This window comes from Thunnus maccoyii, chromosome 23 (genome assembly GCF_910596095.1).
Source record: "Thunnus maccoyii chromosome 23, fThuMac1.1, whole genome shotgun sequence".
Taxonomy (NCBI): domain Eukaryota; kingdom Metazoa; phylum Chordata; class Actinopteri; order Scombriformes; family Scombridae; genus Thunnus; species Thunnus maccoyii.
Genome location: NC_056555.1, coordinates 875958 through 897667, shown reverse-complemented (window position 1 = coordinate 897667; position 21710 = coordinate 875958). Strand labels below are relative to the sequence as shown.

Here is a 21710-nt window from a genome sequence, read left to right as displayed (position 1 = left end):
CTTTATTAGGGAAAATACAGAACATATAGAACACATAACGTATAGAAACAGGTAAATTGCCAATTTGACATATTAAATTGACATTTTAAAATGTTTGGATTTCTGGACTGTTTGCCGTACGATTCAAAGTATAGACTATTTGATAAAATTCTAGAATAATACTCATGGCTATGTTATGGTTCAGTTAAGGCTTTTATAGTCTTGGGCCAGATTTGGCCCATAATTCACTTCCTAATGTGGGCCAGATCACAGGTGTGGTATAGTTTAGGTTAAATTCTGGGATAAGTATGGATTTTGGTCTGTCAGCCATATGTGGGTCACATAAGGGCCATACGGCCTTAACAGAACTCAGCCATACAGATTCCATATCAGGCACAGCTATGAACCATATCAACTAATTGTATTTGGCTTACTCCTGGTAGAGGTCTGGCTTTGTTATGATTCATTTAAAGCTGTTGTACCCTTGGGCTGGATATGGCCCGTCATTCACCTCCAAATGTGGGCCACATCTTTGCTGTTTATTTTGCCCACATCCATGCCAAAGGAAATTTGCTATCAGGGTGGGCTCCCATTTTCCCGGGAAATTATTTACTCTTAGGCTTTGCTCAAAGAGAGTTCCAGGGAGGACTACCACTTGTAGATTTATTATCTGGTTCACAGCCCTCCTGTTTCTTGGTAGTCTTGGTGGTGTTAATTAGCTGTGTGTTAGCATGCTCTTGTCTACCGCTTTGAGTCCATGGTATAAGGTAGTGTCATTTCCACGTTCATTTCTAACTGGAGAATTTTGGTTTCCAGCACTGCAATCTTCTGTAGAAGTTTGTGGTAGTCATCCATGGAGAAGGGAGGCATCTTGCTGCTAATTAGCTTTAGCTAAGTGCCACGTTTCAAGTCACTGCAGTACAGGATTGTGCTGCTGGTAGGCCTTACTCACATAGTACTGAGGAGGTCATAAAAATGTTGAAATATAGCAATAGCCTACTATATTTACAAAAAATTAGTTCTAGTGATTTATAAGTATCCAGAAGCCACTGCTCATTGTTAATCGCAGAAGAAAAACAAGAATATCAGCAGAAAAATGCAAGCGGAGGTGAGAGGAAGCAGAAAAGCATCTGCCCTGTAAGAAAGCAGGAATTATCAAAGCAGTACATACAAAGCTAACTGCTAAACTAGGCTAAGCACAAAGCTATGTAAACAGAGTAGCAGTGTGAGGCTAGTTGCCCACTAATACTAATGTCATTTCATAAAGAAAACTAGTGAATCTAAGGATATGTGAACTAACAGAAAATAACGTAGTCAGTAAGATAAATGAAGATATAATTTATATATGTTTATATAAAGTAGGTGTATATAAAGTACTGTACATATATACATGTATATATATATAAATAAAGATGTAGCATAATGGCTGGTTTACAATTTTGCACTTCTTACTCAGAGTTGTATCTGTAAAACTGAGAGATGACCAAAGGAATTTGATGTGATAGTAGTCACAGCTTTTAGTTTTATTAAAGTTATTTTAATAAGTTACAAGCTAACTTGTATTGTTTTGTTAGGCAGATAAAGCATGTTTGCACAGTTTAATGTTTACGTTATGTTATTCTATTTTTTAAGTTGTAAACTATTCTAAAATGTAACTAATGAACCCTGTTTTCTTCAGGCTTCAGTCATTATCAGGATGCTCTTCAAACTGGCAGCATTATCAAATTATATATTGTGATAAATATCGATATTCATCAATATGGAGCCCAGCCCTATTGGCATGTTTATTTGACATGGCCAGAATAAACTGGTGAAATTAATATTGGTCAACTTTGTCCTGAAGATCTGTGTGTGTGCTACCTTTTTACCTTTCGGTATTCAACATTGGAATTATATGACTGGTTTAGCACCACAGACAAATACTGGGAAGGCGCATCCTCTCAAAGACCTAACTACTACAATGTCGAGGTACTAGTACTTTACTTGAGTATCTCCATTTGATGCTACTTTATACTTCCACTCCACTACATTTCAGAGGGATATAGTGTACATTCTACTCCACTACATTTATTTGACAGCTTGAGTTAGTTTTCAGATGAAGATTTGACACAATAGATAATATAACAAGCTTTTAAAATACAACACATTGTTAAAGATGAAACCAGTGTTTTCCATGCTTTTTGGCTTTGACATTTTACAAAAAGCAGTGTGTAGTCGGAGTCACATTTCAGATGTCTATGAGTTGTTAACAGCTCCACCAAACAGTGATAGTGATTTTTCCCTCTAAACTTCTCACATGGTTTCATTTCAATAAATGTTCAAATGATCCAATATTTCATCAAAAAAGAAAGACAACAACGGAACACAGATTTGTGTGTCATAACTTTGTTTTTTCTTCTTTCTGCTCCCATTAATCATCTCACGACTCCTCAGATTTATCTGGTGACCCTTTGGAGAGGCCTGACCCCTGGGTTGGGAACCACTGGACTAAACTATTAAACTGTATAGTTAGTTCAAACTAGTGTAACGGAGATAGTGATTCCACTTGCCATACTAACCATTTTGCTATTTTTTATTATTGAATATTCTTCATCCTTAACACAACGTGTACACCACTGCTAGCTAGGAGGGAAGAGTACCAGCAATGGTGCAAGCAAACGTTGAATACAAGCAACCCTCATCAAAACAAGCCAGACATTTTCAAGCTAGTTTGGTGTCAATAGCTCAAAAACTGTGGGAAAGTAAAGCATAGAAATTTGTGCAGAATAAGGAGGAAAAGAATAGTCAGAAAACCAATATGTGCTGTTACGATTCACTACACAGGGAAAATAAATATAAGTGAAACGCCCATATAAATTAAATTTAGTAAAACCGGCATAGGTCTTTGGTTCATGGCATATCTGTGTATTTCTTGGCGGTCCCCCTTGCCAAGGCAACAGCCGTACACATTCTCCAATATCACCGTGCTGTTAGAAGTGATAATAATAACTTAATGGCTCTTGTATTTAACAAGTTATTTCTGTTTTTTTGACATGGGGTGGTATGACTAACTTATGGATAGATGTTACATTACCTGGCGTAGTTGACAGGCAGTGAGCGCCCTGTTCAGAAAGCTGAGTAGCAGTCCCGGCAGCAGAACCAAGTATCAGGACAAGCAAACGGGGGCAGTAAAAAAAAAAAAAAAAGGTTGTGGACCACAAACACATAGGCCCCTTCAAAATTTGAATATCCACTAAAGTGTATATGCGAAAATGTCCCTCATTTTCGTGGTTTTACAGTGCTCTCAGACCACAGATTCTGTTGGCACAGGTCAGTTGATTTGTGGGATATGCGCAAGTGCTTAGTGAGTAACAAAACAAACAAACAAAACAAAATAGTACCAAAGGAATGAATGGTCTGAGAGCACATTAATGCCATGAAAATAAGAGGCATAGACTTTAGTGGATAAAGAAATTTTGAAGGGGCATATGGGTTTGTGGTTTAAATATGTTTTGTTTGCTGCTCCAGTTTGCTTGCACTGCTGCTTGGCTCTGCTGCTGGGGACTGCTGCTCAGCTCTCTGAGCATGGTGCTTGCTGCCTGTCATCTATGCCCGGTATCATTTATCCAGAAGTTACAACACAAACTAACCCTTAAAGTCTAGTTAATAAAAATAGGTAATCGTAGTTTTATGACACAAACTATGCACATTGTGATAGAGATCCTCAGCAAGATGCTTGTTTTGTCGAAGTGGAAATGTCAGTGAAGGTACTCCATCAGTTTGTTGAGGAAGGCTTCCAGTTAGCCCAGTCGCAATTGCTGAGTCCCCTATACAATGTAAATTCTACTCAATTTCCATTCAAATTGTCCTTCAAGTGGACTCCTCCCACCGTGGACAAGCCATTGATCTGAAATTAGAGGAAAAATATTTCAGTTTCACCAAAAAAGTTAACAAGTGTTCAGTGTATTCCCATGACTGTTGCAAGTCACACTGGGATTGAAATATTGCACATTAGAGAAAAGTTGCATTATGTTGGTATGATTACAGGTTAGGGATGGGAAGATTCATCAATTCACATCGGTGCACCATCATAAATGTTCAAAATGCAATTACAAAAGTGTGCTCTGGATATAATTTTGGATGACTCCTAATGAATCCTTTCTAACAACTTTGCATTGGTAAAATCTGATTTATTTATATATAATTATTATTAGGGGCCCTATGGCTTTAGAAATGTGTAAATAGTTTGTGACCAATAATATGATATTCATATTGATTTCTCAAGTGCTACAGCTACATGGTGCGCTGCAGGTGGAACTTGTGCTCTATTGGGTCACGTAGCATATGCATGTAAACTGTCGACAGAGAACACTACACTACAAAGCACTTGTGAAAAGGCCTGTTTGTGAAAGGTTCAAGCATTTTTTTAGAGGTAAAAAAAGAAACAGCATAAATGAGATGGTTACTGAGTTGCAGTACTAGAGAAACAAATATGTAAAGTAAAAATTGAACTTTTTTAGTTAATTTATGATGTTCTGTATGCTTAAGTAATAAAATCAAACTCTCTGCACCATATTGAATTTCATAGCATCATTCTAGTGCATGGGATTGCATCGCGTTGAATCAAATCGTGTCAAATTGCACTGCATCGCAATAGAGGTGAATCATATTGTGTCGCCTCGGTAGTTGTTTCATATGTATCTTTAATGTATGGATTGTTGGCAATGCATTGACGTGTATTGCATCTGCCTCAGTGATGGAGATGCACATCCCTACTACAGGCATGATCTTACCAGTTTCTGCTTTTCCTCCAGGGAGTCAAGAGATTTGTCAAGGAGGTTTAGTGCCTCAACTGTTGAAGCCCATGCAGGAATCTTTGAGTCTTTGCACTTTCCTGCATTTCCATGATGTTTCTTCTAGGCACACATCCTCACAGATTCCCACAAGCTTTTTCATGACTTTTCTCTGAAATTATAATGCACTGAAACAAATGATTATCATAATAAGAAATATTATCAAGACACATCCTTACCACTAACATAACACCCCCCCGCAAGATTAGTACTTGCTTACCTTTGCTTTAGAGTCTGAAATATTGACTTTATCCCAAAGCCTTTGTTCCAACCCACAGGCAACTAAAAATCATGTAAATATTATAATTCTAGGATCATTGCTTATAATTATGATTAGGGCTGCAGCTGATAAATGTCATCTATTAATCTATTATTTTTATTTATGTAATTTTTTAAAATGTTATTGTTTTTTAATCCATATTGTGGGGTTTTCAGTGTCAGACTATCGGCCATAATTTGCACAAAGCTCAGAAAAAGGCAAATCCCCTTAGCTTACCTCAATTCCTGGATGTCTATGGAATCATGTTGCTGCTATTTGATTTCATACATAGCCAATAACTGAGCTACTGTAAGATTGCCTAATATTGTTCTTTGATATAACTTTAATCTGCATGACATAAATGTGGCCAACTACAAAAACATCTATTCATTTGTGTGATCCTTGTAAGTAGGAAGTTGTCAAATCACAACAAATACCTCCAATTAAAAAAAAACAAAAACAGTAAATACACTGCAGACGCGCAGCAGCTGACAGAAAGAGGAGGTCATATTATACAGAGAAATATTAGCTTTTTCTGGGTAAATAAATATTAATATGACATAAAAAGGGAAGCTAGAGGGAAACGAGAATGCTGAGCTTTAAGGTTTAATCAGGAGTCATTAATAACACCATCAAGCACATCATGTTTAATTAGGAAAGTAGTTTAAAAACATGCACACAAAGGGCAACCATTTACTGCATACTGATATACTGGAAACTGAATACATTAGGCTGATAATTAGTCTGATCAACCACCGTCAGTAATCAATACAAACACACATTATTAAACCATTAATCAAACCATTGGCTAACAGCAGTCAATGTCAGCCAACCTTATCATACCTTAGCAGTTAGCTAGTGTTTCTGTAATGAGGACAAAACGTTAAAAAATATACATATTAACAGTTTGAATTAAACTGAAGCTCGCTGCGCTTTCAGGGAAAATATTAAAGGTCAAACTCTTTTTAAGAAATATGACATATTTACAAATTCTTATGTGTATGCAAAAACACATACCTCTGGAAACACAAGATAAAAAGTGTCAAACACCAAACAAGAGTCAATGGCAGAGTAAGCTGTTTGGCATTGGCAGAGAGGATTTGACATATTTTTCATGGGCGCAACCCACATACTTTTAAAAGGGAAATAAACAGGCTCTCCAACGGTATAAGATTTATTGCCAAGAAGCATTGTTACAACAAAGAAATAATCTACCAAACATAAATGTCCTTACTTTTTATACTAAGTTTATATTACAACACAAAATGAGCGACCACAGAGAGAGAGACTCAACAGAAAATTAGCATTTCCGCTATCATGCTTCATATGTTCCTTAAGTGTAGTTGATATGTGTGATGATATATGTGTAAATAAGTATATTAGGTTTCATGTTAAGGTTAGAAACCTTTTGCTAAAGGGAAATGTTGGGGGTTGTCATCTGAAGTATAGCGAGCATATTTTCTGAACTGCACTGCCGTACGTCCTTCGGTTTGACTTCCTCTCTGTGTCAGAACTTTGTCGGAACTTTTCAGTTTTTGGTTACATTTTAGCGCTGAAATTTTATTCCTTTTCATGCAAAAATCTGTTATTTAAGGGAGAAGTGTGTCGAGGTCTATGTGTGTCGCAAGGCTGCCTTGTAGATTAGCTTGTCACACTAGGCTACTGAAGAGACTATAGCCCCTTTTACACAGCCTGTTCAAGGCGGGAATGTGGTGCCGTTATTCTGCCTCACTGTTCTGTATAAAATGTACAAACATGGAAATGGAGGGGCATTGTTGTTAAGCCAGCAGCAGAGTCCCCGCCAGAAAAGTTGTTAGGCTGGATGGCAGGGGAGGATTTGGGCTGAGCAAAACATGTTGCTCTGTGTAGAGGTGTTACTGGTCATACAGGGTGTTTGGGCATACACCAATAACATTACTTGCCCATTGCACACACTGTTGTTTTGCTTTTTTTTTTTAGTATCAGCACCCACATTTATCAAATAAAAAAGACAACAATGTGATACCTATAGATAGTTATATTTAATTAATAATATTGCTTGTAACCTGTTGCCTCAATTTTATGGAGTAGATATGGTGTATCTTTTCTTAGTGTGCATCATGATGCTCATTTTGTAAATTGTGGCCCCATTTAGAGTAAAATAGATGATAAAGCAGTGTATGTTAATAACCACTGTGCATCTGGAGCCTAAATTTATATCTGCATTGGACCTTTACACCCCAACCTACGGGCACTATTCTGTGCAAAAGGTGGAGCATTTGGACAAAGACTGAAGATCATAATGGAACTGCTGGAGGTACAATACTTGTCAAAATTAAAAGTAGCTTTGTTATGTAAGATTTCTAAATAACATGAATAAGGACATCCTATTTAAAACGTAATTTTTACAAGAGTGGAAGCAATGAGACGCATGCACTACAGTGTTGGTGTGCAACCTCAATTTCATGTAGCCTATTCATCTATAGAGAAAATTATTATTTATGTTTTTATTTTATTTTTTTACACCCTTGGTCTTATTTGCATAGTTTGGCCATCGTGCCTATCAATTATGATATGATATAAAACTGTGAGCTGATTCACATTAAGAGCACAAAGGAGGAAAAGTGCTTGTAGTCCATGTTCCAAGGCCCAAAATTAAACTTTTTTTGTAGGCCATGGGGACTCAATATATATCAACAACAGATTTTTCCATGATTTTCTAAACTGACTTATTTCTGTAGCTGTAGCTAGCTTGCTAATATTGCCTTACGACACACAGCAGCAAGACTGAAGACTGAAGTGCATTAATTTGGAACAAACACAAACAGTGATGAGGTTGTAACTTGACAACAGCCTTGACAAAGGTCAGTTATTCAGAAATAACCCACCGCAGAATGCCTTAATTGACCAATTAGAATTGAGTATTCAACATAGCTGTGTAGTAATATATTACTGTAAACTTTTAAACAATTATTAGCCTGGGCTTTTATTTGCTTAAATCAACAAAAGCAACCAGCCTCAGTGGGGCAATATTGAATACATGAAAAGAAAAACTAGTAACTCATGCATTTAAAATAATGTATTTTTGACAAGTAGGTGAGTAAAATACTATCAGCATTGATAGGCATGATGACCAAAACCACAAAAATAGGATCCATGTTGTACAAAAACAGAATTTGTTGCTATGTGTTTACATTTCTAAATAAGAGAAACATCCACAGTGATTTTTTTTGTGATTGATTTATCTGTTGTTGTATTCCTCTCCAGGACTCAGCGTGTTCCTCTGTTGAGAAGACTAGAGAAGTTGTCCTTCAGTGCCTTATAGAATACTTTGGAAAACATGGGGAACGTCTCATCAAAGAATTCAACGTAGGTGAACTTAATTTGCATTAAACTAATTCAAGGATTGTAACTCCTTGATTTGATGCTGTTGTCAAGTAGAGTGATACAGATGTGTGATGATTTTTTGGGCTCTAAATAAACTTGAACTTGAAATTTTGCTTTAATTTGTCATCCACTCGTACATTGACAAAGAGGCTCTTTATTAAAAATGTATCATCTGGTGATGTGATATGCCACTATATGCTATATGACACTGATTACTATTTCATGTTGCCGGACACTGAGAACTTGGAGGAACTTGAACAGCTCGTAGTAGCAATTACTGCGATCACAAAGGCCGGGGCTTCTGCAAGTGACAGCCTAAAGGACATCGGAACTATTATTGAGGAAGTGGAAGTCAACACAGGACTTGAAGGTATTGCCAGGGTTTGCTCTCTACTCCTTGGCTTGATCTACGCACTGAATCTTGATTATCCCAGGCAGCTGAAGTATACCTTTGAGGTACTCCAAAAACTTTTCTTGGAACTGGATGCTTCAAAGCTGTCAAACAAAGTCCAGTCCCTCAAGAGCAAATGTCTGGCTTTAAATGAGACTGCGGTCGCAGTGCACACTTTTGTGCTACACAATGTTCAGCTTCACATTTGAAAGTGCAAAGTTTGTAAGTTAGTACTGTTATTGACTCTATCCCACAAATGTCAGCGAAATTTCAATCGTGGTCAGTTTAAAGTAAAAATGTTTTTTTACTATGTACAAATTGCACTTTTTTATATGTTTTATGTTGTGATATATACACTTCTGGGGGATTTTTCTTCAAGATCATTATTGATCTAATTTAGTGGCTAACTGAGGTGAGAAAGCATGCAAACAAATATGTGTATGGACAGATCACCATTATGTAATATGGCAGTTTTATTCATTTTTGTTTTTACAAGAATTTTGTTTGTGATTTAGTTTGGTTTGAAATGCAGTGTCACACCTGCTCTTACTTATATCAAAGTTTGAATGATTAAAAGTGTTTTGTCAAACATTCTAAGTCATGGTATATTATTTTGTAGTATTTTAACCAAGACACCGCCATTTGGTTCTCGCGTGACGTGACTTCCTCCCATAGTCATGTCCACGTCCCAAACCCTTGACGTCATCACGCCAGATCACGTCACCATCTTGTCTCTCTCTCTCACACACAAAATCATACATTCACCTGCATGTGTTCAACCCTGTACATAGCTGTTTGTGTTTGTTTTGGTAGAATTAGATTTTAAAATAGTTGTTTATTGAATGAAGCATTTGCCAACTTTCTTCATTTTGCTAAGTTTAATAAACAATGCTATATCTTTAAAGAGAAGTCCTTTTGTCAGTATTATGTTTAACATATTGTGAAAAGTGGCTGATTGAGGGAATCAGTGCTCGAATTCGACCCTTCTTTGTTCACCTGTGAATGTTGATATCCCTCAGATATTAACATTCTAGGTGAACTCTACATGAGACTACCTTGTTTGGTTATTGGTCCCAGTTTCCGGGTGGTGCCATTGTTAATTCATATTAATAATTCCATTAAGTTTTATAATTAGCAATTATCTCTGGTAATTATTAATTATTGCTAATAACCAACCGTGCTCCTTACAGATCCAACATATTGGTGCCTTCCCTTGCGAGACTCCCCTGACATCAACAGTTGGTGCCCGAATTATTGATTGATAGTAATAATCTCTTGATTTCATAATTCATAATTATCATAGATAAATGCACTCCTACCCGTCCCAACAAAATGTTGTTGTATGTTTAACAGACCTAGCATGCTGGTTAACATAATTTTTCCCACTGCGACCAACACTAAAGTCCCCGCTATACACCTTACAAAATGCATGGTTGTATCCTAACAAGCTTTTTGTCAGGAATGGGAAAATAAGTATTTAAAGATTTACTCAGTTTTTTTTTCACAGGCATCTCACCTATTTTGTTAAAGTACAGTTACTGAGGTCAACAACCTTTTAACAGCTTAAGAAAACATCATATTAATAGAGTTGTTGTGTAGTGTTAGTGTCTGTATTAAAAGATCTGTAAATCATTTACAGCAAATTTCAATCTTGTGCTTTGTCTTTTGTTAGTGGAGTTGCCCTTTAGTTAACATTTGGATTTGCATTTGGGCATTTTGCAAACATATTGTGCCTTCAAAAATATTTACCAGAATAGTAATTCATCTAGATACAGGTGTAAGTTCCTTACAGTTTTGTCTCTCCATCACCTGCATCAGGAATCAAGCATCCAATCTATCAAGCTACATTAACATTACTGTAATGTAAAACAGCAACACTATATAAACTGGACAGTTAAAACAGCACTAATGTCAATTTAAAAAACTTCTGCTCCCCTGAGGAGTTTTTGCTACATACTGAGTTGTATTTTGTCTATCAGATTATTATTTGATGCCACACATGTTATATATGGTATGGTCCTCTGAACTCTGATTAATTCATCTGTCTCATGAAAGCGGCTCCAGTCTGCCTGAAAGCTTCAGCATGGAGGGTTCATTTGTTTTAAACACCCACGCAGCACAGGTTGGTGGTGGTTTGTTGGTTGTTCTCTATCATATCGAGATTGTCTTTCCACTCTGTTACATATTCCATATGTACGGGGAATGATCCCCCTGCTGTCAAGGTACATGGATACTTCTTTAAGACACACCAGCTTGCCCGGTCATGCCCCATGGTTTACCTATAAAGGACCTGTGCTGGCATGTAATCACTGATTGTTCGATCGCCACCTGAGTCAACGTGCAGTGTGTGACAGTCTGTGTTTCTGAAAGTATATGAGAAGTGAAGGACAGTGAATCCACTTACCTACATAACTTGTAGTTGAGCATCTGTCTACGGGCAGCCTCCCTGGATTGCTGTTCCCTTGCTGCTGGTTTTCCTTTTCTCCTCCAGTCAAATGGTTCCCTGCTCCAGCGTATTGCTTGCGGTTCATGAGCTAACGCACTCAATGGGTTCCATGCTGGGCTCGGTCTTATGATCACTGTGGCTGTGGTTCCCCATACTGGCGTATTGCTTGTGGTTTCGTGAGCTGACGTGTTTTGTGGGTTCCATGCTGAGCTCAAATGAAAAAAAAAGCACTTGACTAGAGTGAGCCGGCATCTCTCTGCCTTCAGAGGCTAATCCTGAGGTGGTTAGATGCCAGTGTGCCCCTTTGGCATATTGTCAGCTGTTGCCGGCTGACGTGCTCAGTGGTAGTCTGTGTTGAGCGCCGGGTTGGCTGCCAGCGAACATCCCGCCTCTCTTTCCCCTCCACATGTATTATCACCAAACATGCTTCATAAATCAAAGACAGAAAAGCGGGTTATAAGCCAGCCTAGCTGTTTTAGCAGTGGAGCTAGTGGCCCATGGGGCTCATGGTAAACACAGTGGTGACTGGGACTTCTGGGGTCTTGCCAGTCTCTGCCCCCTGAGAAACAAAGAGTGGTGGGTGTCAAGATGGCTACCCACCAAGAGCACTCCTGTGTGGGTTGTGGGGTTTCCATGCCTTTGGAAGATGGACACGACAAATGTGTGCTGTATTTGGGGCATCAGCATGCCATATTGTTTAGGGAGAACCCTCAATCATGCATGGACTGTTGTATTCTGCCTGCATGTACCAGAGAGGCCCGCTGTAGCTTTTTTGGAGTGAAGCGGGCTGGCTCACCTCTTTCTGGCATGCCCAAGGGGAAAGTTGGGAGAATGGCAGAAGCCACCCATTTCCAAGGAGAGTATTTGAGGAGGCCAGCCTCGCCCTGACTCCCTTCCTACCCCCACTGGAGGAGGAGGGAGTAGACTCAGAGGATGTTGACGTAGAGACTGTCTTCTCCTCTGAGAGCGATGACCACAACTTATCCTGTGGACAGATGGCAGGCAACACCTTGTTGGCTTGCCGTTTCGATGAGGTTATTGGCAGGGCATCCAGGGCTCTGGATGTTGCCCCCCGTAGAAGACATGGAGGTTCACCCCACTCCTATACGGGTGCTCCTCCTACCTGACTTTAAGGATCTAGTGTGCAAACAGTTTGAAGCATGTGGGTTGCTCCATCTGGTGGACCAGGTGCTCTCTCCGCTTATTTCTCTCTCCAGCTCCATACTTGGCAAGACCTCCTGCCCTAGCAAGAATTGCAGGGTGATGGATAGCCTGCTTGCTAAGCTGCACAGGGCTTTGGCAGCACAGGCCCGTCTGGCAAATACTGGGGCCATTATGTCCCTCTACCTCCATGACCTGTCCCACCAAATGCAGGATGGTCCTGGGGGTTCAGGCATGGATGGTGCTTCAGACAGCTTCCTCATTCCTTTGTTTGGCTATGAAAGAGCAGGCAGAGACTGCTGGTAGGTCGTTGGCATCCTTTTGGGTCGTTAGATGCCACCTGTGACTGTCCAAGTCTCAGCTCCAGAAGGGAGATCAGGACTGTCTGCTAGCCTTCAGCTATGTTTGGACTGGATGCAGATGGCATGGAGAGCGGGGGACCTCAGGCCCCAGCTGAAGGCTTTTCATCGGTGAACTCAGTCCAATCGCCGTCAGGGCAGAGGGGGAGGACCCGCTGCCCAGGCTCAGTGGTCCACCAAGTGCCCTCCCACCCCCACCCCAATATTTCCCGAACCCAGGCCAGCCAGTACCCCCTGTTAACAAACCATTGCAGGGCAGCTTGTTTGGCTTTGGGGGCAGGATATTCAAGTTTCAGGTCCTACCCTTTGGCATATCTCTGGCTTTCTGGACGTTCACTCTCTGCATGGACTCTGTCCTCGTGCCCATGAGGCAGTGAGGGCTCAAGATCCTCAATTATCTCGATGATTGGCTGGACTGTATGGCCTCAGAGGAGGAATGCTGTTATCATGTGGCCCTGCTCTTGGAGCAAATCTGGGCCCTGGGCCTTCCCAGGTGACAACATTCCTGGGCATAGTTCTGGACTCCAGGAGGGTGATTATCATGCTGACTCCGGAGAGGCAGCAGGCCTTTGCAGCCTGCTTCAGCCTCTTCCATCTGCATTTTTGGGTCGACTGGAGGCTCTGCCTTCGTCTCATGGGCCTGATGGCTGCCATCGTGCAAGTAGTCCCTCCTGTCCTCCTGCACATGTGACCTGTCCAGCGGTGCCTGCTGAGCTTGGGTCTGCCTCCACAGGGGTCCCACCAGACTACAGTTGTGGTCTCTTGGAGACTTCACGGTGCCCTCTCCAGGTGGAGGGTTCCAGCCAATATAGCAGGGGGAGCGCTCTGGGACAGGTGGTCTATCGTCAGCTGGTCTTCACAGATGCGTCCCCTGAGGGCTGGGGCACTGTCCACAAGGGCTGAAGGGTCAACGGCCACTGGAGTGGCCATTGGCTGACTCAGCACATAAATTTCCTGGAGCTGAGAGCTGCTCTTCTTGCACTCTAACAGTTTCTGCTGAGGCTGAGGCCTCACCACATCATCGTCACGACTGACAGCCCAGTCACAGTGGCCTATATCAACAAACGGGGGGCCAAGGCTCCCCCGTCCTGTGCAAGCTGGTGTAGGTGAAGTCATTATGATCTGGAGTGAGAGCCAGATCATCATGACCTACACCGATGCCAAACATGTCAGCCCACCAAACAAACAGGAAACATCTGGAATACTGGGAAAGGGGCTAAGTACCACACACATACAGTGCAGAGACACCCACTCACATTTGGTCAAAGTCCAAGATAAGTGAAATTGAGAAATGTCCCACCCTTCGTTAGGATTTGGGATAGCCAAAGAGTCTGGTAAACAAGATGAAACTTATCCACCCAACATGTACACATACACAAACACAGCCTGTCTTCAGTATAAAAAAGGCATGTCATGTTTTGTAACGTTGGAAGATATGTCTGACATTTCCGCTTGGTGTGAGGCTCACCAGGTGGAACCATACTTGGCCACAGCGCAGGATATCGTTCTTGCAGTCCCAGCTGGTGATGGGGAAGTCTGCTGTTACCCTGTGAGGGATGGTGGATGGCTGCTCCTTGATTTCCCGTTTCCTTAGAGGTGCCCAGAGGCTTACGGTTTGCAAGACTGTACCTTCAGTCCCTCCATGGGACTTGGACCTGGTCCTTGGTGCACTTTAGCATCCCCCCTTTGAGCCCCTTGCGGTTGCTGGTCTGAAATGGCTTTCCCTTAAAACAGCATTTCTGCTGGCTGTAGCCTCTGCCAGGAGGATCGGCAAGCTTCATGCATTGTTGGTTCATCGTGACTGCTGCAAATTCCTGCCAGGTGGGTCAGGGGTTATCCTCCGCCCCAACCTGGCATTCCTGCCTAAAGTTCTGTCTGAGTTCCACCTGTCCCAGTCGGTTGAGCTGCGGTCGCTCTCCTCTCCTGACAGGGGCCTGGGGGCTGAGCAGCTCCAGTCCTTGCTGTATCCTGTCCGGGCCCTGGTGAAGTACATCTGGCACACGAAGGCCATCAGGAAGACTGACCAGCTCTTAGTTTGTTTCCACCCTAATCATTTGGGCAGGTCCTTGGTGAGCCCTAGGCTGTCCCAGTGGGTTCTGGAAGCAATTCAGCAGGCGTATGCCTCCTTGGGTGTGCCTGTCCTATCCTGGGTTCGGGCCCACTTGACTTGGGGTGTGACTACCTCATGGCCCTTGTGGCGGGGAGCTTCTATCGATACCATATACGATGCAGCTTTGTCTCAGTCCACTTTTACGTGATTCTACTGCCTGAATGTGGCAGCCAGCCCCTCCTTCAGGGAGTGGGTGGTGCTGGGTCTGCCTCCTCAGTGGATGGCTGGGCCCCGCCTATTTTTTTTATTTTTTATGAATTATTACTAATAACCAAACACACTCCTACCCGTCCCAACAAAATGTTGTTGTATGTTTAACAGACCTAGCATGCTGGTTAACATAATTTTTCCCACTGCGACCAACACTAAACTCCCCCCTATGCAACTTTCGTACTTATCTTAGCGGCCCTCCTGCCTCCCAGGCTTGGCCTTTTGCATCTTGTGGGGCCTTGACCTGGGTGGTATGTGAATAGTGTACATTTGTAAATAGTTGGTTTGTCACATATTTTGGGCTTGTGGGCTGCACCGTCTCCTCACAGGGTGTCTTAAACACACCATATGTAATTTCAGCCGCTAGGGGTCTCTCAATGAAAACAATAACAAAAGACGGAGTGTGATGATGGTATGAAGTAGCGTGGGATCATGGGAGTTGTTGTCTTAATTCTTAAACAACTGGCTTCTCCGGGACAGGATTACTCCAGTGTACATCGTTCAGGATGTTTTTACCAGGAGCCGAATCATCCACAGACATCTCCTCCTCTCCAAAACAAACGGACCTGGTGATTCCAGGTAAAAACATTTGCTCTATTTATTTCTCTTATTACTTCAGATCCAGATGTTCAACAGGTTAATACCGGGAGCCAAATTATCCACAGAGGTCTCCTCCTCTCCAAAAACAAACATACACACAGATTAAAATTGGTAAAAATAGTAATTAGAACTGTTTCACCTAAAAAATCAGTGTTTCTCCGATGATGTTTGGCGAGCACCGGACTTCCTGGAGGGACTGTTAGTCGAGCTGCTGCTAACGTTTGCCTAGTTTATTTCTCTTATAACTTAAGATTCAGACGTCTGACGACTAGAATCCTTCATCCAGCTAAAAGATATACTTAAAAACTACCAAAATGTATCATGAAAATGTGGCTTAAAACTGAATTAAAGTCAATTTATAACAGTTTCTGTCAAATAACCACAATGCCGATGTATTATCTTGTATGTGTGTAAGTTACTCTTTGGTAGACGCAATTGTAGCGGACAAACACAGCGCCGACGCATGCATCTTGTGCACTATACTCTTTGGTAGAGGGATATGATGCCATTGACAGGCGACCAAATGAAACGGTCTGTTACCTTGATTAAAATTACAGGTTTCTCTGGGCTTGAAAATTGTTGGAAACATTTGGGATAATCTATGTACACAACTCAACAAAATATATAACACAGGTCTAGTTGTTTTTAGACATTTTAATGAGGAATAGTTACATATAGCTTTAAAGAGTTAACCCGTACATATGGAATATGTAACGGAGTAGAGATATAGTCTTGATAAGATAGAGAACGTTTGGTTACATTGTAACCTTGGTTCTCTGAGTGAAGAGACTATTTCTTCAGCTTGAGGCTGCTCTGAGACACATTTCGATCAAACTGTCAGTTATTACACGCCAGCACAGGTGCTTTATAGGTAAACCGTGGGCCGTGACCGGACAAGCCGGTGTGTCTTAAAGAAGTATCCACGCACCTTGACAGCAAGGGGATCATTCCCCATGCATATGGAATATGTAACGGACTGGAGAGTAGTAGGGCCTGTAACTCAGTATTTCTTGTACAGGGTTCAACAGCTTCAGGATAATTGAAATCCAGGGTCTCCACTAGAGGGTCTCTATGACCATAAAGGTAAATGGAAAGATAATCTTCTGATTACCCTCAGAAGATAATCAAAATGATAAAAGGGATTGTCAGTTTTGTAACCTCACTTAAAACTTATCATGTCATATATATGTAGGAGGACAGCCGCTTGTTCATTAATTGCGTTAACTAATCTTTGATTCCTAAGAATAAGGCAGAGACAGACTCGCCTGGATTCCAAAGTTGGTAAGAGCGGACCCTCAGCCTGAAAAACTGACCTTTGTAACCCTGTAGTGGGGGTTGATCAGTGATGCTCAACAGACTCAGAAAGACCTCCTAAGGAAGCAGTTTTGACCAACAATTTGAATTATGGCCTGAACTGAAAGCATAAACTTACCCTAGGGCCACTTGGACTAGCGAAAAACAACTCCCACCTTGATGGAAGATGATGGAAGAAGATGGAACATAGACCAGTAAATCTGAGTCGAACCTGAATTTCATGAAAATTAAATGTCTAATCATTATGCAACTTATATCATGTTATTTGTCATGTAAATACAAAAAGAATGGTATAACTTTTATAGTTGTGTGACTATCTACTGAAGAGATATAGGACTTTGAATTTATTACCTTTGTACTACATGTATTAATACTGCCCTCTATTGACAAGAGTCAAATTTTAAAATCACCCAAGTGTTTAACTTGTGATCTATTAATTTCATAAAAAATCATATTTTAGTAGTTAAATTAGATAAGTAGCTGTATTGAAAGACTTAAGTATCTGAAGTAACAGGACTGTAAAGATATAATGTTTGAAGGATTTCAGTTTAAAGTGTTCTTTTGTTGTTAAACAATAGTCACATTGAATGCTTTTATATTATGAAGTAAGAGTTATGTTGAATATTATATTTAAATATGTTTCTGAACGTAATCCAATCATATAAGTGTTGCCTAACTTTATTTCCTTTCACTATAGTATTAAACTTATTTAAACTATATGTGTAAATAGTTTGAGAAAATTGAATCAATGACGGCTGTATGCTTAAATATCATGAAGTGTTAATATGAAGGTTAATGCTTGTTATGTCATTAGAAGAACTGACTTATTATGGAACATATGCAAATTTAACTGTTTTCTTGAATGGTTTTACAAATATGATACAAGCTGCAGGCCTATTATTAAACGGAAAATATCATGAAATGCTTGAACGTTATGAAAAGAATGTGTTTACAGCTTTAATATGAAATACTAGTCCAAAGTGACCTGAAGTGTGATTTTTGCATGTAAAAACTCAGAATTAGACATAAAATTCCTTTACTTCAGGAGACACAGGCTGCAAAGCACTAGCCACACCTAAAGCCCCTAGGACAAAGAAATTGAATATTCATCAATAATTTGACGCAAAAACCTTTAGGACACACCCAAACTCCTCCCATTTTATCCTAACTTATGAAAGCAGCCTCAAAGAGATTCCTCTTTAGGCTGGCCTCCAAGAACTCAAGAAAATTCGAAGACGTCTCTTTTATTTGTTTTTCAACCAAATATATCCGTAGTTAATCTTTTATGGCAACAGGTTAATTTGTTTTGTTCTATTAGTGACATTAAGTCTTGTATTTCCATGTATAGTAATTTAATTTTGAAGTAAACACATACAGTATTTTATTTTGAAGTATACGACGATTTGAGCATAGTCAGACTAAACTTTATTTGGCCCTCAACTCAAATCCTCAAACCCTCAACTTGAACTCCTGAAGAAGAGGAACAATGCTTGAAACTGGACCTGTACCTGCTTTCTGAGAGAAATACTGCAAACTGGGAGTGAAGCTGGTCTAAAGACTCTTTCAGAGCTGCCTGAAATGGCTTGATTCCTTACCAGCATTCAACATCTCTGCACCTATGAAGGCCTGCCCACAGCCCACAGCCCGACCCGGGGTCTTTAATGCCAAACACCACTGGTGATGCTGCATCAAACAATGCTGAGCTTGCCGAGATGATGCCTCTACCATGACGAAACACCTCAACAGTAAGGCATAACACGGCTTTGTGATCAAGGGTTGATGTTGAATAATATTAAAATTAAAATAATTTATTTATAGAGGTTGGATTAGCTTTCCCTTAGCATTCCCCTTTGCAATACGTTAAGCATCGAATCACACACTTCAAGCCACTCTTGCTGAATAATTTCCTTATTATTTTTATGACCATTTATAGACCTTACTTATTTATTTATTTTACTTTCTTTTTATTTATCATATTCTGTATATTATCTTATGCTTTATCATGTATCCTCAAGATGTTAAGCTATTACTAGATGTCTTCATTTATCCTAAAAGTGTTTGGTTGTTTCTTTGAGCTGCTGTAAATAGAGGTCACTGTTTGGGACAACAACTTAGAATTATGAGACTGATTCAGTTATTAAATTGAACAAGGGTTAGTGCTCCCTCCTGGCACTAACAAATCCTAACTAAAAAGGAGGTGAGTCCCTCAATAATGAGGTAATTAATCAATATAGTATTAATACTCCTACATATAAAATCAACAGTATATCATTTTAATGTATTTTAAGTAAGATATTTATCGCCATGAGTTATTTATTTCTGTATATATATATTTATTGCTTTTCAATTAATGTTTATGCATATTTATTAACCTATTTGTAACCTGGGTTACACAATAAAAGAAGCAGGAAAAAATTATATAAATAGGAAATATAAAAAATTAAGATGCACTTAATCACCTCCTATAAAGGAGAGAAATCACTAATTGAGGCTAAACAAAAAGTCAGTGTCAAGTCAGTTTTATTTATATAGGGCCAAATCACAGCAGAAGTTATCTCAGGGCACTTTTCACATAGAGCAGGTCTAGACTGTACTCTTTAATTTACAGGGACCTAATATTCCCCCATGAGTAAGCACTTGGCAACAGTGGCAAGAACAAACTCCCCTTTAATGGGAAGAAACCTCAAACAGAACCAGGCTCTAAGTGGGCGGCCATCTGCCTTAACCGGTTAGGTTGAGAGAGAAAGAGGGAGGGGAGAGGGGAGAGAAAGAGACAGAATAGAATAGGATAGAATGCCATTATTGTCTTTGCGCATAGTCGTGCTATGAAATTTGCTGTGCTCCTGAAAACAGTTCACACATTCATCCATACATACGCACACTGTCATTGCAGGCAAGCAACAACGCAGCAAACAAAAGCAGAAAAAATAAAATAAATAATAATAATAATAATAATAATGATAAGAATAAATACGAGATAGTAAGTTATATTATATTAGGTGCTATTGAATTTATGAGATGTAAATACAAAGTGTACATAAGTTATTGCACATTCATAATTATTGCACTATCCCCCCAATTTTATAGTGTTTCAGTTCTTTAGTGCTGTGGTGTGTAGTACTATGTTGGGAAAGGGGCAGTGTTTGTGGCGTTCAATTCAGTGATGGCTCTCGGGTAAAAACTATTTTTGAGCCTGGAAGTGCAGGCCTTTAAGGCCCGGTAGCGCCTTCCAGATGGGAGCAGAGAAAAGAGATGGTGAAATGGGTGTGTAACATCCTTCAGGCTGTTGGCACTACGGAGGCAGCGTGATCTGACTATGTCCTCCAGTGAGGGCAGGGGGAGTCCAATTATTTTCTGTGATGTGTTGATGACCCTCTGGAGAGCTTTCCTGTCTGCTGCTGAACAGTTGGCATACCATGTTGTGATGCAGTATGTCAAGACACTCTCTATAAGCAGCTTCACGGACAGATTGATTTTCTTAAGTGTCCTTAAAAAGTAGAGGCACTGTTGAGCCTTCTTGATCAGAGCAGTAGAGTTGATTGTCCATGTAAGGTCCTCAGAAATGTGGGTGCCCAGAAACTTTACCTTGTGCACTTCTTCTCCCTTGATGTTTAGGGGGGAGTGGTCCTAATGGTGTCTCCTGAAGTCTATGATGAGCTCTCTTGTCAACAATAATAATAGAAATATGACTAATAATAATAGTAGCAAGCATGGGCGTCAAGCAGGACCATGGCAGCAAGCAACCACGATCCACGGAAGCCTGCGGGCAATAACCAGGTGGTCCACAACCCTGATCCATAGAAACCTGCGAGATGAGAAAGCACAAAAACTCCAGGCAAGAACCCAAGTTAGTAACATGCATTAATGGAACATGAATGTGTACAGATGGAGAGGGGTAGAAGGAGAGAGGAGCTCAGTGCATCATGGGAAGTTCCCCGGCAGTATAGGCTCTTAGCAGCACAACTAGGGGCTTGTACAAGCAAGCCTGGGCCGGTCCTAACTATAACCTTTATCAAATAGGAAAGTTTTAAAGTTTTAAGCTTACTCGTAAACATAAAGAGGGTGTCTGCCTCCTGGACCCAAACTGAAAGATGGTTCCAGAGGAGAGGAGCCTGATAGCTGAAGGCTCTGCCTCTCATTCTACTTTTAGAGACTCCAGGAACCACAGGTAAGCCTGCATTCTGGGAGCGCAGTGTTCTAGTAGGGTTATAGGGTACTATGAGCTCTTTAAGATATGACGGTGCATGACCATTAAGGGCTTTATAGATGAGGAGAAGGATTTTAAATTCTATTCTAGATTTTACAGGGAGCCAATGCAGAGAAGCTAAACTAGGAGAAATATGATCTCTTTTTCTAGTTTTTGTTAGTACACGTGCAGCTGCATTCTGGACCAGAATGGTTTTAGAGACTTCCTGGGGCAGTCCGATAATAAGGAATTGCAGTAATCCAGCCTGTGGAAGTAACAAATGCGTGGCCTAGTTTTTCTGCATCTTTTTGAGACAGGATATACCTGATTTTTGCAATATTATGTAGGTGAAAAAAGCAGTCAAAAAAGCAGGCAGTCCTTGAAATTTGTTTTATATGGGAGTTGAAGGACATGATCAAAGGTAACTCCCAAATTCCTTACGGTGGAGCTGGAGGCCAGGGCAATGCCATCGAGAGTAGCTATATCATTAGATAATG

At 40.4% G+C, this 21710-nt stretch overlaps 1 protein-coding gene and 1 long non-coding RNA gene across 4 annotated transcripts; one reads left to right on the top strand and one right to left on the bottom strand.

Moving 5' to 3' along the window:
- Positions 1-3576: 3576 nt before the first annotated feature.
- On the bottom strand, positions 3577-11532 carry LOC121891035. Of its 2 annotated transcripts, none has more exons than XR_006094018.1 (3): positions 11232-11532; positions 4752-4939; positions 3577-3865 (listed from the first exon to the last, which is right to left on the bottom strand). It is a non-coding gene; the product is annotated as an uncharacterized LOC121891035 (long non-coding RNA). The 2 variants fall into 2 exon arrangements; XR_006094017.1 differs by having other exon boundaries at positions 4752-4923.
- LOC121891034 lies at positions 7258-9342 on the top strand. 2 transcript variants are annotated; one of them, XM_042403747.1, is made up of 3 exons: positions 7258-7366; positions 8317-8418; positions 8677-9342. In XM_042403747.1, the coding sequence occupies exons 1-3, from the start codon at positions 7352-7354 to the stop codon at positions 9034-9036; spliced, it is 477 nt and encodes a 158-aa protein (XP_042259681.1). In that variant the 5' UTR covers positions 7258-7351; the 3' UTR covers positions 9037-9342. The 2 variants fall into 2 exon arrangements, 1 of the variants encoding a protein (XP_042259681.1); XR_006094016.1 differs by lacking the exon at positions 7258-7366 and adding an exon at positions 7838-7913.
- Positions 11533-21710: the final 10178 nt, after the last annotated feature.

What these genes read in the sequence shown, in the direction of transcription:
- LOC121891034 (XM_042403747.1), top strand. An exon ending in GTCTCATCAAAGAATTCAAC is followed by an intron (nt 8,419 to 8,676) that starts GTAGGTGAACTT and finishes CCGGACACTGAG; the next exon opens with AACTTGGAGGAACTTGAACA.